The 15,270-nt window shown below is 49.1% G+C and overlaps 4 protein-coding genes across 4 annotated transcripts; all 4 read right to left on the bottom strand.

The window, feature by feature from the left end:
* Positions 1-5,982: 5,982 nt before the first annotated feature.
* Positions 5,983-6,600, bottom strand: NFIA_048440 (uncharacterized protein; the record flags this gene model as incomplete). The annotated part of the gene is made up of 2 exons (XM_001257403.1): positions 5,983-6,385; positions 6,521-6,600. 2 exons carry the CDS (start codon positions 6,598-6,600, stop codon positions 5,983-5,985), a joined length of 483 nt encoding a protein of 160 aa, XP_001257404.1.
* Positions 6,601-8,282: 1,682 nt separating this feature from the next.
* NFIA_048430 (cytochrome P450) lies at positions 8,283-9,980 on the bottom strand (the record flags this gene model as incomplete). Its single annotated transcript, XM_001257402.1, has 2 exons — positions 8,283-9,833; positions 9,903-9,980. 2 exons carry the CDS (start codon positions 9,978-9,980, stop codon positions 8,283-8,285), a joined length of 1,629 nt encoding a protein of 542 aa, XP_001257403.1.
* A 921-nt stretch (positions 9,981-10,901) lies between these two features.
* On the bottom strand, positions 10,902-12,515 carry NFIA_048420 (C2HC5-type zinc finger protein; the record flags this gene model as incomplete). The annotated part of the gene is made up of 1 exon (XM_001257401.1): positions 10,902-12,515. One exon carries the CDS (start codon positions 12,513-12,515, stop codon positions 10,902-10,904), a length of 1,614 nt encoding a protein of 537 aa, XP_001257402.1.
* A 713-nt stretch (positions 12,516-13,228) lies between these two features.
* On the bottom strand, positions 13,229-14,349 carry NFIA_048410 (SGF11 family protein; the record flags this gene model as incomplete). Its single annotated transcript, XM_001257400.1, has 2 exons — positions 13,229-14,134; positions 14,212-14,349. 2 exons carry the CDS (start codon positions 14,347-14,349, stop codon positions 13,229-13,231), a joined length of 1,044 nt encoding a protein of 347 aa, XP_001257401.1.
* Positions 14,350-15,270: the final 921 nt, after the last annotated feature.

Below are 15,270 nucleotides of genomic sequence, written 5' to 3'. Positions count from 1 at the left end.
CTATTAAAGTGCTCTTGCTCACAGGGAGCATGCCATTACTGATGTGTTAGACATCTACTGCATATTGTTGACCGATATCATGCGGCCTGTGGATGACAAACGGGTCACCCAAATCCTCGTGGATATGGTTCTTGCTCCCAAAAAATCCGCCTCTGATACTGAAGCTGTGGTGCTGTCACCGCCTGAGCTTAACAATAAACGCAGGGGAGCGCTCCCATCCAATGGGCGCCTGGTCAAAAGAACTGCTGCTCCATCTTCCGTAGACCCTGGTGGTAAGACTATACAGGGCCATCCATGAGCCTTGGCTCTTCTGGTGATTAGCGAGTTAGGAAACAGTGCCGGTTCAGATCTAGTTGTACGACAGGAACGTCCCTGGGATACTTTTGAGAAATACTATGAATGTGATCTGGCTGGCACTGTTGCTGTATGCGTCTGACGCTCTAGTCGCCATGCTGTTTGGGCGATCTGCTAGTATCCTAGCAAAGATGCCAACAGAATACTGGACATTTTCCGTTCAGTTCATCACAAAAATGTGGTCGCGGTTTGGGCATGTTTTCGCAGTCCTGATACTCCTGATACTATATATACTCTCAGCAAGTTCCACCCTCTTACCCTAGATCATGTCGTCGCATGCAAAGCCTTCCCAAACCAACAGCAGCTCGCCGCCATCATGTCTCAGGTCCTTCCACCTTCCCCACGGATACAACGATCACTAATTATTTTTCAGTTTGTGGAGGGGTTATCGTATCTCATTGAGCAAAATCTCTAGCACACTTCCCTTGATTATTCCAGCATCCTGATGTCTCTTGAGGGGGACGTTCAAATTGGTAATCCCGTTGCTTGAGGCCAGCTCGACAAGGTCTAACAAGAACGCGTAGCACGAATTGATTGCTGTTCCTTTTGATCACCAGGTAGGATTCAAGCGAGTAACCTGGCTCCTGTGGGCTGGGTGATGATGGAACTGATGCAGAAATACATCATGGACGATGGAGCAGTTGGAATCGACAATCTCAAATACTGGGAGAAGTACTTAGCTGCTGTTGAATTCCTCTCTGTGATGATGTCAGCTAGCTCTTTTGAGGAACTAAAATAGGTTCGTATTCAGCCTCTTTGGTTTTGGAAGCCTGCTTATTAGTTTGTAGCAGCGCCTCTTGACTGAAATCTGTTGGTCAACTGGTGACCTGGTTGGCCTTGCTTGGTTTGCACTGATCTTGGCGTGCACATTCTACTTGTACACATCACCGTCGGATGTGGTTGAATAGGGCACGAATGTCAACACCTTCTCTTTAGGGGACAGACTGTTAAAGTAGTAGATGATAATTAATAGCAATCAGATGAGTTGACAGGAGCCAAAATATAAGAGAAAGGGAGACTATCATGATAAGGAATGCTGCTGAGAGCATTAATTTAGATGAACACAACTAAATATTACTAGGATTGAAATACTTAGTCCCTAAAAAAGCGCAAGGATTCGGCAAGACTGATGTAATATTCATACAGTATTCATGTAGTTGCATAGTTGTTGAGCATTTTTAAATGGAGTGAGTGAGCATTGCTGCACTTACACACATTAATAATGCTACCCCACTCTATCTATCCTATCAAGCACAATCATGTGCATAGTCAGATGACAAACTAATGCACACTTCTGTTTGTTTCCATCTAAGCTAATAATTTAGGAATATGTACCTGACTTTGGCAATATTACATGCAGTGTACTTTTGTTGAGAGCGCTAGTTGCCAGCTTATTAAGGAAGATATTCATGTCTTGTATTAAATTAAGAGCTCTAGCACATGTCAGAGGAAAATAACAGCACAGATAAATTTAGAGAAGATATTAAAATTGAGCTCCTTAGTCTTTACCCTATATTTATTTTTTGTGACAATCACTGAGATTGGCAAGAAAAGTTATCTTGAGCTTATTCCCAAACTTTGGAGCTGGTGGGAGACCGTTGAACACCTAAAGAGACTGTTAGAGAAAGTGTAAGTGTTCTGTGAACTAGAGGGAATTGAATATATAGAGACTGGTAGGATAGAAGCAGGCACCATTGTTGTATGAATGACTCCTTGCTGATCGGACCACAGTACAGCCGTCAAAAGCTCTTCAAGGGTCTATGTTTTTATACTGTGATGAGAGACCGATGCTCCAACTCAGTCTCCTACTAAGCAAACAACCCCATCAAGAGGTTAATCTAACGCTCAGGAATCTCCTCCGTTTCTTTCAAAGCTACAATAGTCTCATGAATTGGGACACCGCAATTGGTTTTCTCCAATAGTATGAGCTCACTTGTCCAAACCTGAAGCTGAAACTCCCGTGGTACGGCGCCTTTCCATCTGTTGAAATAAAAGTAACCTCGGATGTGGGATCAAGTGCGGTCTTGCTATTCGACTGGGAATTAGCGAACAACCTAGTATACTCATTGGGTGGTTTGGCTGCGAATATAGTGAACTGAAAGAGAACTAAGGATTAAAAACTGCTTGCTGGGCTTTAGTATAAGAAGAGCTTCTCTGGACAATCCCTTTGTCTTGGTGTATCTTGCTAGCTTGCTGTGTACTTAAACAACTCCCTCACCTCCAGTACTTGTCACAAGAAGGGCTATAACCATTGAATCCACTATCACAACCCCCGACGTATATGTTTGCTCAGAGTCGAGCGCGATCCCTCCACTTAACTTAGCGGTCGTTAGTGGCGCATCCCGTATCTGTAAGGTTTAATGTTTTCTACCAAGTTTCCCACTTCCCTGAGCCCCTCTTTAGCCTTTTCAAGGATATTATTTTCTGAAAGTGACCCGACCAGGATACTGTTATCTTCAACCTCGTCCGCATCCATAGTCGTATGTACGTATCCTAGGAATATGATGTGACCAGGGTCTGAAGGAAAAGCATGAAGGCGGATTAACAGGCAGGCGGCAAGAGTCAGGAAGTTGACGCACTTATGATTGAACTTCTTCCATGTAAAATTAAAGTACGAATGCCCGTATCGTTTGATATGATGACCAGATATATCTATGTAGCTTTGATGAAGGAGGCTTGATGCCCAATGAGAAGTTTTCTGATCTGGAAATTTCCCCTCTGAACATGGGCCTCACCAGGCACATGCTTCAAAAAATGGGAAATATGGAGAATTTGGTGCAGCTCCACAGGTAATGACTAATATCTCATATGACTTTGTTTCTGATATATTTCGCAACTTTCTTTAACAGGGACACGGACCTCACATTTTGCACTTCACTCCTTATTATTCTACTTGGGGTTAGTTATTACCATGCGCAGTGCCTTTTCTCTGTTTAAGAAGCAAAGATGGATGCTATCCTATACTTCCAGTCAATCAGCAGCCAAGCCCAACCAGGCATTTCAGATGGCTCGCAATGCAAATGAAGAGTGGTTTCGCTATATGAGAGGCCGATTTTTATCCAACGAAACTCACGAGATGGCAATATGTTATGTTGAATTTAATATGGATGAATTAGTAAAGTATGCTGCTGAATCAGTCAGCTTTACTTCTCCACAATGCATGCGGATTGAGAAATTTCCTGATGGGATGTTTAATAAAACCTTCCTCTTCACAATGCAAGACGGGACTTAAGTTGTAGGTAAAGTGCCAAACCCAAACGCGGGGCGGGCCCATTACATGACCACCAGTGAAGTGGCAACAATGGATTTTGTAAGTACAAAACCATACTTATTTATTACTAACTGCTCTGCCTTTATTCTGATGCTCCATGCGTACCTAGGTTAGAAATGAGCTACGCACCCCGGTACCAAAAGTATTAGCTTAGAGTTCGAAACCAGAAGACAACTTGGTTGGCGTGGAATATATTATAATGGAGAAAGTTGCCGGCGTCCAACTCAGTAAAGTCTGGCCAGAGATGGGTATCAAGGAAAGATTTGAACCTGTAAAGACAATTTCAGGATATCAAAAAGCCTAGATATCAATGTCTTTCACTTAATACGGCAGTCTATACTACTCTTCTAATACTGTTAATACTGACGGATGTAACCTCATGAAGGGGGATGGGTCTATAACAAAGTACTAATGGTTTGCTGTTGGCCCATCAACCAGCCGAGAATTTCTGGACGATGGTAGGATAGACTTGGACTTTGATAGAGGCCCTTGTATGACTCCATATTCTGCCCTTTTTAAGGATATCTGCTTACATGCTTATTTTAGGGAGTAGTACAGAGCAGTACAAGTTGGTGGTTGGTCTTTAGGAGATTATTTGTGTGCAGAATATGACTAGATTACCTCCATCTTTCTTATCACTATATGGCCCTGGCACATACTGTCGCTCTCGTTCTAAAAAGATAGCGGCTCTTCAAAATTACCTTTGTCTTGTGAAATACCTTCTTCTAACAGATAAATCAATCACATCCGCCTTTCTATGGCACCCTGACCTTCATGCTGAGAATATCTTCATTCACCCTGAAAGGCCAGCGGAGGTACTAGGTATCATAGATTAGCAGTCAAGTGAAATATTGCCACTTTTTGACCATGCTCGCCAGCCATATTTCCTTGACTACGATGGCCCTCTATTAACAGATCTCGAGCCACCAGCATTTCCAGAGAATTTTAATAAACTTGATCCTGCCGCGCAAGCTGAAGCCCAGGATTTATATTTAAAAATGTCACTCGCAGCATTGTATCGAAGATTCACCTACAATAATAATAAAACATTGTTCAAGGCAATGGAATTTCGGCAGACTACCAGCTTTGAGATGTTGCTTTTCGCTCAAAATCTTCTTATAGATGGGGAGGCACTATATCAATCCAGATGCCTCGATCTTGAAAAGGAGTGGACAACCCTACCCTGCGTGCAAGCCTCTGGCTATCCGCTATTTCCTTTGCAGTTCTCAGCAGATGAGGTTGCTTTAATTAATGAAGATGTTTCTGGCGCAATCAGGGGTATGGAGTTAATGCAAAACCTAAGGCAATCGCTAGGCCAGCTGTGGCCAGACAAGGGGGTTATACGGCCGGAGCAATATAATAAAGTGAAAAGGCGTTTGAAGCAAGCAAAAGCAGAGCTGATAGATCGGCTGGCACATTCTGAAACAGAAAGAGTTGCGTGGGAAGAATCATGGCCATTCAATGACTGACATTGTTTCCAGATGATCTAACATGTCTCGGTTACACGCTGCAATAGACTATTGTGGGTCTTGTATCTCTATAATGCATATATAGCACCCCGTTGCGCATAAGGACGCTATAGGTTGATCTCAGATGTGCCTTTTCCTCTGTCCACCATATTGGGATCCTCTTGAGCCTTGCCACAACTGCTTCGATGCGCAACCTGATTCAGTTCGGCCAGACAATGCGGATCATATGACGTCTCACAACCTGGCGCAGACCTGTTGGCGGAGGCCAGAGGTGGCCCGGGCAGGCAACCCAGAAATCATCCAGTGCTTATAACTCGACTTGTGCAGTGGTGCCTTTGTGTCAGAAAATTCAACATGCGTCTTTTACTACCAAGAAGACCTTTTGCGCTTCGAGCATCTGGTAGACGGAGCTGTAAGCTTCAGCTTTCTCAACAAACACATCTGCAGGGATCTTATAGTCCTCTTAGCGAAGCGCAGACCGAACTCCTTCTCAATTTCCTCCCAGGCGAGCCCTCTAGCCACCAATATTTGTAGGATATCGTCTTCAGCCGCTGAATAAGGTCGAGCACTACGGGCAATTGGCAATGGACTGGATGCTTCAGATGCTTCGGATGCTTCAGCTGTTGCCCTCGCCCTTGTTTGAGGACTACTTGCTTTCTCATTAGTCTCCAAAGCAGCGCCTGCTGGCCTCTTTTGGTGGGTAGGTTTTGATCAGGCGATCTTGGGCTTGATGTACATGCTACTCCCAGTATCATGCTGGGTGGCTTAATGTTTGTATTTTTCGACCACCTGCCCACACGAGGGCTGGACCTTCGCTCCAACTCTCGCCCTTGTTCGAGGACCACTTGCTTTCTCGTCCATCTCCAAAGCGGTGCATAACAGCCCTTTTTAACTGGAAGGCTTTGATCGCTCGACTTTGATGTACAAGCTACTCAAAGTAGCATGTCGAATTACTTGACGGCTGAGCTGTGGAGGGGATGTTTCAGCCACCTGCCCTACTGAGGTCTGCACCTTTGATCGAGGTACGTCCAGCAAGCCTTTCTCGCCTTCGTGCAGCATACAATGATCCATGAGACAGTCATCATCTTTGTCGCTTACGCTAGCATCGCCAGAGCTTTTGACGGTGGATGGGGGCGCCTCAGGTACTTCTGACACTGGGTTGGCGTTGGCATGACATAGCCCATCATCGACGCACCGCGGCAAGAATGACGACTTACGCCTGAATGGGTCGTGATTTTGCGCGCGTAAGAAGGTTCCTGGGCGGGGCGGATCAATATTATTGAAGCTGAGGCTGCTCGTCATTTCGCAGTCACTTTCAAGACCTTGGATTTTATCTGAAAAAAATTACCGTTGAGCGGCGGCCCTTGATGGTAAAACTGAATGATTTGTACGCACCCTCGCTAGGTAATAAAATAATATTCTCTACTTTGGTGCTGCCAAGCACCCTAATTTAATGGTCTGAAGAAGGCGACTCGGGTTCGCTGGTAACTGGAACGCATCTGCCATGATTAATGCGTGGAGACGTGGTGCTTTCGGACGGGGTTCGAAGATCAAGTGGAGTGTATGCATGAAAGAAATACTTGGAAATGGGAGGTTTGGGAGGGAGGGGATGATTCAAGGGGCCAGATGGAAGTGAAGAAGGGAAATTGCAGGGTAGGAAAGTGCGAGGGAAAGGGACGGTGCCAAATTATGACTTTCAGACAGGGAACGACGATGTCGCTAGAGGTCCATTGTAAGAAATCTGATGATTCATACTAGATGAGGCGAGAGTTGGGAAGTGGACTGAACGCAGAACGTAGGGGATTTAATTAGTAAATTTTGCTATGTGCATAGCTGCTCAACAAGAGATAGACCAGGGTATTTATAACCTGCCCCAGCTAGGCAGACATCAATGTGCTGGGATAATCTTTTCGCTCTTCGACAACATAGCATAGTAGCATGGATTGCTTTTTTTCCTGTGTTTCAAAGAATTGCAGATCCTGCGGTCCAACCATGCCATGTAGCGCCTTGACATTGTTGTTGCATGCCTCCCAGTTCAACACTCAGCCAATTGCAAACAGCCATCCCAGTCAACCCGAGGGATTTACTTAATGTTACCCACAATTGGTAATTGCTGAATGCACTCGTCATGAGACCACAGCAACTCTTTGATAAGAAACCGCGAATGATGGTGCTTTTAGCAATGTTCATTTCGCAAGCTTGTGTCGCAGGGCGCAGAAGGCCGGAAAGTCAAGGATGGCAACTCTGATCAGTCGCGAGGACTGGGACAGTATTACTGGTGAGGCATTTATGCCATTGGTCTTGTTTCACTGAGGGCGTAATCTCATCGTTATCTAGGCAACCTAAGCGCATCACGGCTCATCGTGTGCACATGATTAGTGTAATGCAACGCTGGAACCAGTGACCACGGAAACACTAGGGAGTGGGGGCGGTGGTAAGGCGTATTCAGCCTCAGAGTTGTTGAAAGTTGCAGTATCTGTGTCTTACTGGTAAGTCGAGCAAGCAAATGATGTAGAAGGCCTTCTGTGAAACTATAGCTCTTAAGTTAACGGGTTTTGCTACACGTCGGGGTTAACCAGGCAAAACACCTCTTTTTTCCCCTGCGATCTGGCTGAGTTCACAGGAAGGAGAAATATGGGGAGACATAATTAGCTTAGCCAGCTCAACAACCGGTCAAGGCTGACAGTCGGAAAGGAAACTGCAAAGTGGAGACAAGAGGAGAGGGGGAGGCGCAGCTGCAATTTCCGACGGTGAAAAAAGAGGGCGGTTGGTAGTAGCCATCTGAGCAGATGAAACGACGGCAGCGACCGGAAGGGTGTAGAATATTTGGGCGGATTCGGGGGGAAAGAAGAAGTTGGGAGAGAGGATGTTAGAACAGCGAGGGGACGGTTCTTATATACTGGAGGTCACGATGCGGGCGGTGTTTACAAGACGGCGTATCGGCAGACCATACCCAAAAGGGCAAAACTAACCACAACAGGAAATTCACAGGTCCTCGCTTTACATTGCATAAACACGCTCCTGCGGCCAAGCCACGTGCGGCAACCGTGTCTTTTGTTTGTACTACGTGTAGACCGTGGACTCCCTGTAAGTTGTGATTGTCAGAACTATAAAGAAAAATGATATTTTATCATATGCTTGTGTCATAGCTCATGCAATTTACAATTTACCGAGTATCACATCAGAGTTCAAACTCTCTTCCGGACAATAACATTTGGCCCGTACTTGGAGCTAGTGAAATGATCCACCAGGGCCAGCTGGCCCTTCTCATCCTCGCCTTTGTGATCGGCCAGTTCAAAATCAAACAGGAACATCAACCGCGCAATGGTCAGCCGCATCTCCATGAACGCCATGCTCTTCCCGATGCACCCCCGCGGCCCGATGCTAAAGGGGCAGAAGGCCCTGCGCGCCAGTTCAACGGCCTCCTTGCTGGTCGTCCACGACTCGCTGCCTGCCTGGCACATCGCGCCCTCGATCCATCGCTCGGGGATATAGGCCTCGGGCTCGCGGTAGTACTCGGGTTGCCGGTGGATCGAGTACGTCGGGGTCCCGCAGTCCGTGCCCTCAGGCAGGAAAACTCCATCGACCATGGCGCCGCCCTCCATGACTTCGCGGGGCGGCGCGCCGGGGACAGCAGGCGCCAGACGCATGGCCTCGTCGATGCACGCCTTCAGGTAGACGAGCTCGTTGAGCTTGGGGCCAGTGACGATCTCCTCGACCGAGGAGAAGTTCTCGCGGATCTCCTTACGGAGCAGTTCCATGGCGCGGGGGTTGCGAACCAGGTAGAAGATCGTCGCGGACATCGTGGTGGATGTCGTGTCGCTGCCAGCGATCATCAGGACGTTCGCCTCGCCCCAGAGCTCGGGCGTCGTCAGGCCCTTGCCCGTTTCCGGATCCTTGGCGTTGAGCAGGTAGTAGAAGAAGTCCTTTTTGGCGTCGTGGCCGGCCTGCGTCCGTTCCTTGGCCCGCTCGTTGGCTTCGACGCGGGAGTTCATGATAAAGTTCCACCGGTCGTTGGTTAACTTGTGGATGAAGATCTGGTCCAGGTGCCAGGTGTCTAGGGGCATCCACAATCCGCACTTGACTTCGTCAGTTTCTCTCAGTATCAGGGGGGTGAAAAACGGCCATACCACGTAGTGTCGATTGGCAGCGCGATCCACAAGCTCGATCAATTTCCGCCGTCCGGTGGAAATCAGCATATCAAAGCTCTTCCCAAAGCACAGCTCCCCCATCACATCATACGTCAGATAGCTAAACCAATCCCCCATGTTGAAAACGGCCGTCGCGCTCTTCTCCCCCTTGCCCTCGAGCCCACCGGTCAGAACTCCGCAGAGCTGCCGCACATGCAGCAGCATCACATCCTCCATGCTCTTCAGCGCCTGGTCCGAGAAAGCCTGGCTGAGCACGCGCCGCTTGCGCCCGTGCATCGCCTTGTCGATTGCGTTGTGCGTGTTGTACACGCCCTTGATGGCGGGGAAGGCATTGTAAAAATTGGCCTTGCGGAGGCGCTTGCCATGGCCGTAGATGTCGTGCAGGCCGCGGTCCGTGTTGATGGAGACGAAGTTGGGTGCCGCCCGGACATGGGAGCCGTATTTCTCATGTAGACGGTGAAGCCATAGGTGTCGGTCGCCTTTCAGGCCGTGGTAGAGTTGTACCCAGGGAGTTATAGATGCGAGGAAGGGTCCAGGAATAGAGCGTAACGGGTGGAAGAATCGATTGTATGTGACATATGCTACTGTCTGTGCCCAGAATGTCAGCACTGGTGCGGGAGATGATCATAGATCCGGCGACTAAAGTAACGAACTTACCAAAACCCCAAACAGAGACAAAATCCCCTGCACCGCCCCCCAAACAGACAAATTCTCCAATAATGGTTGAACTAGCATGATTTCCAAGCAGCAGATGAAACAATGATGAATGATGATGCCGACGACTGCAAATGCCGATGCTAGCCGAGCTTAGCCGAGGCAAATCTCTCCAATAGTCTTCCCAATTTCCCCGCAAAGATGATGGAGCTAGAATAGTGATGAAATGGGGAATCGACCAAGGTAGAGGTAGTATTCCACTAAGGGCGTATGGATTTCTTTTCGAATGTCCAGCCAAAGGGTTCTTTATATCTTTATGCTGGCTCGGTTAGATGCGGTCGTACTTCCGCCGTCCATGCGGTCATCGTTTGCGGACTGCTGACAATCACAAGAGTAAGTAGTATGGAATCATTACCAACGACTAAGATATTTATAGCATGGGGATGTGCAGAAATTATGTGGTCTCTCTGTTGACTGCTGTTGTACTGTACGTCATACACCCGCAGATTTAAGCTTAAGTATGCAACGTAGAGGTGCATTCATATTTACCATGCGCATATGCTTCTATTTATCTCGTTAGGCTAATGCCGACAGTAATCTCGGTCACCACTGAATAGTGCACTATATCTCCTGCCCGAATTAACTCGGCTTGAGGAGACCGTATCCACTACTCATTCTAAAGACACCCGCTGATATCCGACCTCAGCTGGATTATAAGACCATCACCACCACTGAAGTGGGCCGCGGAGCAAATGCGGGTATTTGGTAACAATAGGCGCGGAGAACTACTCCATCAGTATACCGCTACACAGAAATCGCGCGGGGATGTCGCACTTTATACTGGGTGCGGCCAAGTCGCCGCTATCGGTTGAAGATTGGCAGGTAGTGACGGAGGATGTGTGCGCAGTCTCTACCGATGTGCAGACAATCCGAGGCATGCCCAATTTCTGCCGTGCAGACGAGGGTTTTGGTTCCACATGGTGATAGGATGATATTCAGAAGCTAAGTGGTATAGCCGTGCAAACCACCATCAAGAATCCATTGTTCATTGTCATCATTGTCGTCCTGGACACGCCGCCATGTCTGCTTGCGTTCTTTTGTAGCCGTCCCTTCTTGCTTGTCTTCCGCAGCCTTCCAAACAGGTCGTAGCAGCCCGCCAGCTGCGAGTAACGGGTTCCGACTGAAAGCTTCACCGCCACTTGGTTTCGACTCTTCATGCGACACATCCTCGACGTCCTCCTCTTTCTCCTCCGCGGCCGAGCTCGACTGCGCAGGTGCGGCAGATTGATACACTCGGGTCACGCGACCTCCTTTGATATCCAAACTCATGACAGTCTTCTTCTTCTCCCACTCTGGCCGCGCCTGTTCCTCCATCTCTCGGAGTATCCGCTGCTGTTTCTTCAGTGCCAACGCCCGCTGGGCCGGGCTCATCCACAGCGTAGACGCCACATTCGGCGTTTCGAAATCGGCAGCCTCGTCGACGACCCGCGTGCGTTTGGCGTTCTGCGCCTGGAACTGAAGTAGCTTATCACGGTGCGCCTTGGCGGCGTCAAGCTTGCTGTTTCCCACGGGAGTCGGCCCTGGCCCACCCTCCCGGTGGACACTTTCATTGTGCGCCCGCATCTTCTCCTGTCCACGCTCCGCGCGCAGCTCCCGGATCATACTCTGCACTTCTTCATTTGATAGGAGCGGCGTCCCGCAGAATGAGCATGGCTGGAGACCTTCAAGGGAACAGATGATCTTGCCGCAGTTCAGGCAGTTTGGAGCCGGTTCGAAGAGCGGATGGATTGTAGCGTAGCAATTGCATTTTTGCCGGCCACTGCCTAGAGTCGGATTCGTAGAGACTTCGAGGGCCGCAATCGCGGCCGTCAGGTCGGAGATGTTGTTCGTTGTAAGCGCTCCTTTAGATGAGCTTCCGCCTCCCTGTTGTCGGGGAGATGACTTGGCAGCTTTCGACTTGACGTTGGGCAGGAGATCTGAGAGCACTGGTCCCGACGCGGACGGTGGGTTCTTAGGAGTACCCGACGACCTCGGCGCGGGGGATTGCGTACGTGACGACGCGGCGGACGACTCAAGCGAAGACAAAGCGCTCTGCCGCTGCGGAACCTGTAGCGAAGAAGCTGAACCCTTTGGCCGTAAAGCAGCTGTATCCTGTCTCACCTGCCGAGCCGCTCCGGCTGACATGTAGTCCTCATCCTGATCCTCCTTCCTATAGCCTCCCGCCACATTCCCGAAATTCTCAGGCCGGCGTACGTTCCCCGCGCTGTGAAGAGGCGCTTTGGCCTTTTTGCCCCTTTTGGCTCCGGCCCTTGTCCCAGAAATCACATTGTCAGTGGCGTATGCATCGGCCGCTGCGGATTGCTCATCCCCGCCTCGAGCTGGCGATGGGACGGTGGATCGGGTCTGGTTTTGGTTTTGGTCTCGGGGGGCGCTGAAGGAGGCGATGAATTCGAAGGCTGCGGGCGAGTCGCCGAGGAGATTTTTGAGATGCTCGGCACCTTCTTCCTTTGGAAGGCCGGCAGAGTAAGTGATAATCTGTGTCAAGGACTCCTCGTCCAGTGGCAAGAGCTGGGCCAAGCGAGGAACTGCCCACGCGACGAGGTTTGAGTTACTCATGTTCTGCGTGCGGACTCAGAGGAGAAGCTCAAAAGAGGTTTATTGAAATAAAATGAGTGACTCGTGTGCCTTCATGCCAATAAGACTGAACGGTCAGAAATGAGGCGAGGTACAGTATGACGAGATTCGATAAGCGCATCGACGGTGGGTTTCTGCGGGTCCGACGTCTTGCGGCAATATCCGCTTCAGCTTGGGGCTGATTCTAGACTCCACACTCGGTGGTTGCACAAACGTTATGATCAAGAAGTAAAAAGCCAGTGTCTTCTATTTATGACTTGGACGAGTCAACTACTTGAAGAGGTCCCTTGATAAATCACAAGCAATGTTCCATGCGGGCGCTATCGAGGAGCTGGCTGGTGTTGCCAGGCTATTGTACATATCAGTGCTCCATCGTCTATGCCAACGACTAATTGGTCGGACAAGCAAAGAAAAACAAATATCCCAGTGTAAAAGAAGCCAACAAATGAAGAAAGCAACAGAAAGAAAGGAAAAGGGCGCCAAATATGTCCCAAACCGTTCAGCCAGGCATGTTTAAAGTATCAGAGCAGGTTCCTGTTGACGCCTTCTGATGCCCAATATTTACGTCAATATCGTTAAGGACAAGGGAAATAAAACTTCGGATGGAATCTATGTCCAGAGGATTCATCCTCAAGTAAGTCACCTTGCAGATCCAGAAAAAAGCAAGATCAAGGTGGCCAGACAGGATGATAAGCTCATGCGTTGTCTTTGGCCTCACGTTTGATGTCAACATCCCCAGAGGCCGCCGCATCCGCGGCTGCAGCCATATCAGGAGTCAGACCGTTTCTCAGTTTGCTGCTTGGAGGTAGGGGTGGTTTCTTCCCAGATAGCTTTTTGTGTGGGTTGAGCTTCTTCTTTTTCGTCAGAGTCGGTGGTGCGTCGTCGTCTGCTAGTGGACGCTTCGGGGGCCCGGTGCTTGGAGAGCCGTTGCCATTCTCCATGGGCGTTTTGTTGCGATTGGTCTGTCGACCCGACAGACCCATGCAACGGTCCAGATGCTGAGCAACTCGCGTCACCACAAAGTATCTCGGACAGTTGGGACATTTCACAGTGGGATATGACACCTTCTCCTGGGTCTTATTGAAAGAACTATCAGGAGTGGTCGGAGGGCTGGACGCGGGAGTATTGGAAGCGTTAGTCTGCTTTTTCTTCTTTGGGTTCAATTTGTCCGTAGCGAAGGGATTCCCGTGCACATCGTGTCCAGGCTTTGTGATCAGTGGCTGATTCTGACAGTATTCGCGATACGGATCTGGAGGTGGACGAGCGCCGACTCCGGTTACTGGATATAGCAGACGTGGCAAGCGACAATCAGGACAGATAATTTCCTTTGTTGTCTGGAGAGGATTGCCTTTCAGAAAGACCTTGCCGTCCTCGAACACCGCACCATCCGTTTCTACTCGGATATCCTTGAGGTCTTCTGAATCCACGGATCCCGTAGCCTTGCCCCCTGCATCTTCACGACGCCTGGCTACTTCTTCTTCGGCTTTCTGTCTGGCAACAACCACCGCGGAGCGCATGCGAGCGACTTTTTCATCGCGATGAACTTGAGCAACGATATCATGGATGATGTTGTAGAATGTCTCATTGAGAATATCGCAGGTCTGACCTGGTCAGCTAATGCGCTCCGAGGCACCATCGTCGGGAAACAGCAAGTAGCGAGAAGGAGGAGCCAGCTTACCAACTTGGCGATGGTTCCTGAAGGCGGGGAACTCCCCTGAGCTTCTGTTCCTTTCGAATCACCCATCTTGGCCAAGTGATCTTCTGTTTCAGAGTTGTTAGATGCAAGGAGGAAATCTGGGATAAGTTCTGCAGCCATGTTTGCGTAGAGATCCGGAGATGGTATAAAAGTAGGATCACAGCGATAACGGAAAACCGAAACGCAGGAACGCAGTGAAGCGAGACAGGTTGACAAAATATGGAAGTCAAGCTGTCCCAATATATAGAAAGACCAGAAGGAGACAGAGGTTCGAACGCAACTAACCTCAATAGCCTATTGTTACGACACCTCTTCCCAGCAATGTGTTGTGACCGACCCACACGTTGACGGAATAATTCCTCTGAATAGAAAGCAATTCCATGTATCGCCTATTGTGATCTCTGAGCTGTCATGCGATCGAATCGGACAATGCGCCGAATAGGATACATACCCCAAGCGGATAGAGGCCGGGTCGAGTTGGACGATTGCGAGTGGGGACTCAAGAGAGAGCAGCACAATAGAAACAACCGCTATTGTCCATTTGTATTATTGACCAGATGAGGACACTCGGAGGGAGTACTGAGGAATGGCCAACTGAACAATACTCGTGCTGTGGAGGCGGAACGCCAAAGGCAGGGAGACCGTCAGTTGACTGAACAGATCGCGCCACAAGACTCCGGACGGGGAATGACCACTTACCTCACACTCGTGAGTAGATTGACTGCATTAATAGCGGATGGATCGACAAGAGAAACACAAGAGATAACTCCACCACCAGCGAGAGCAACTCCTTCTGTAAAACCTGGAGGCTGGCTCGTCACTCTTTGGCGGACAAATCTCAGTCTCAGTGTCTCCTCTGGCTCTGGCAAGTCTCCGCCGACCGGCTAAAGTCGATCTTATCTTATCGCATCTCCGCGCGGTTCCAGTGTTACAACTCTTAACAGTTGCAAAGTTCCAGCACTGCTGTTTGCGTCTGTCTCTTTGGTCCAACTGTGCTGCCTACTCAGTTTCTGCTCCTCATGACTGCTAATTCTGCGACTT

Source organism: Aspergillus fischeri, genomic scaffold (genome assembly GCF_000149645.3).
Source record: "Aspergillus fischeri NRRL 181 1099437636266 genomic scaffold, whole genome shotgun sequence".
In the NCBI taxonomy this organism is placed as follows: domain Eukaryota; kingdom Fungi; phylum Ascomycota; class Eurotiomycetes; order Eurotiales; family Aspergillaceae; genus Aspergillus; species Aspergillus fischeri.
Note: the sequence above shows the minus strand (reverse complement) of the source record. Positions and strands in the feature narration are given on the sequence as shown.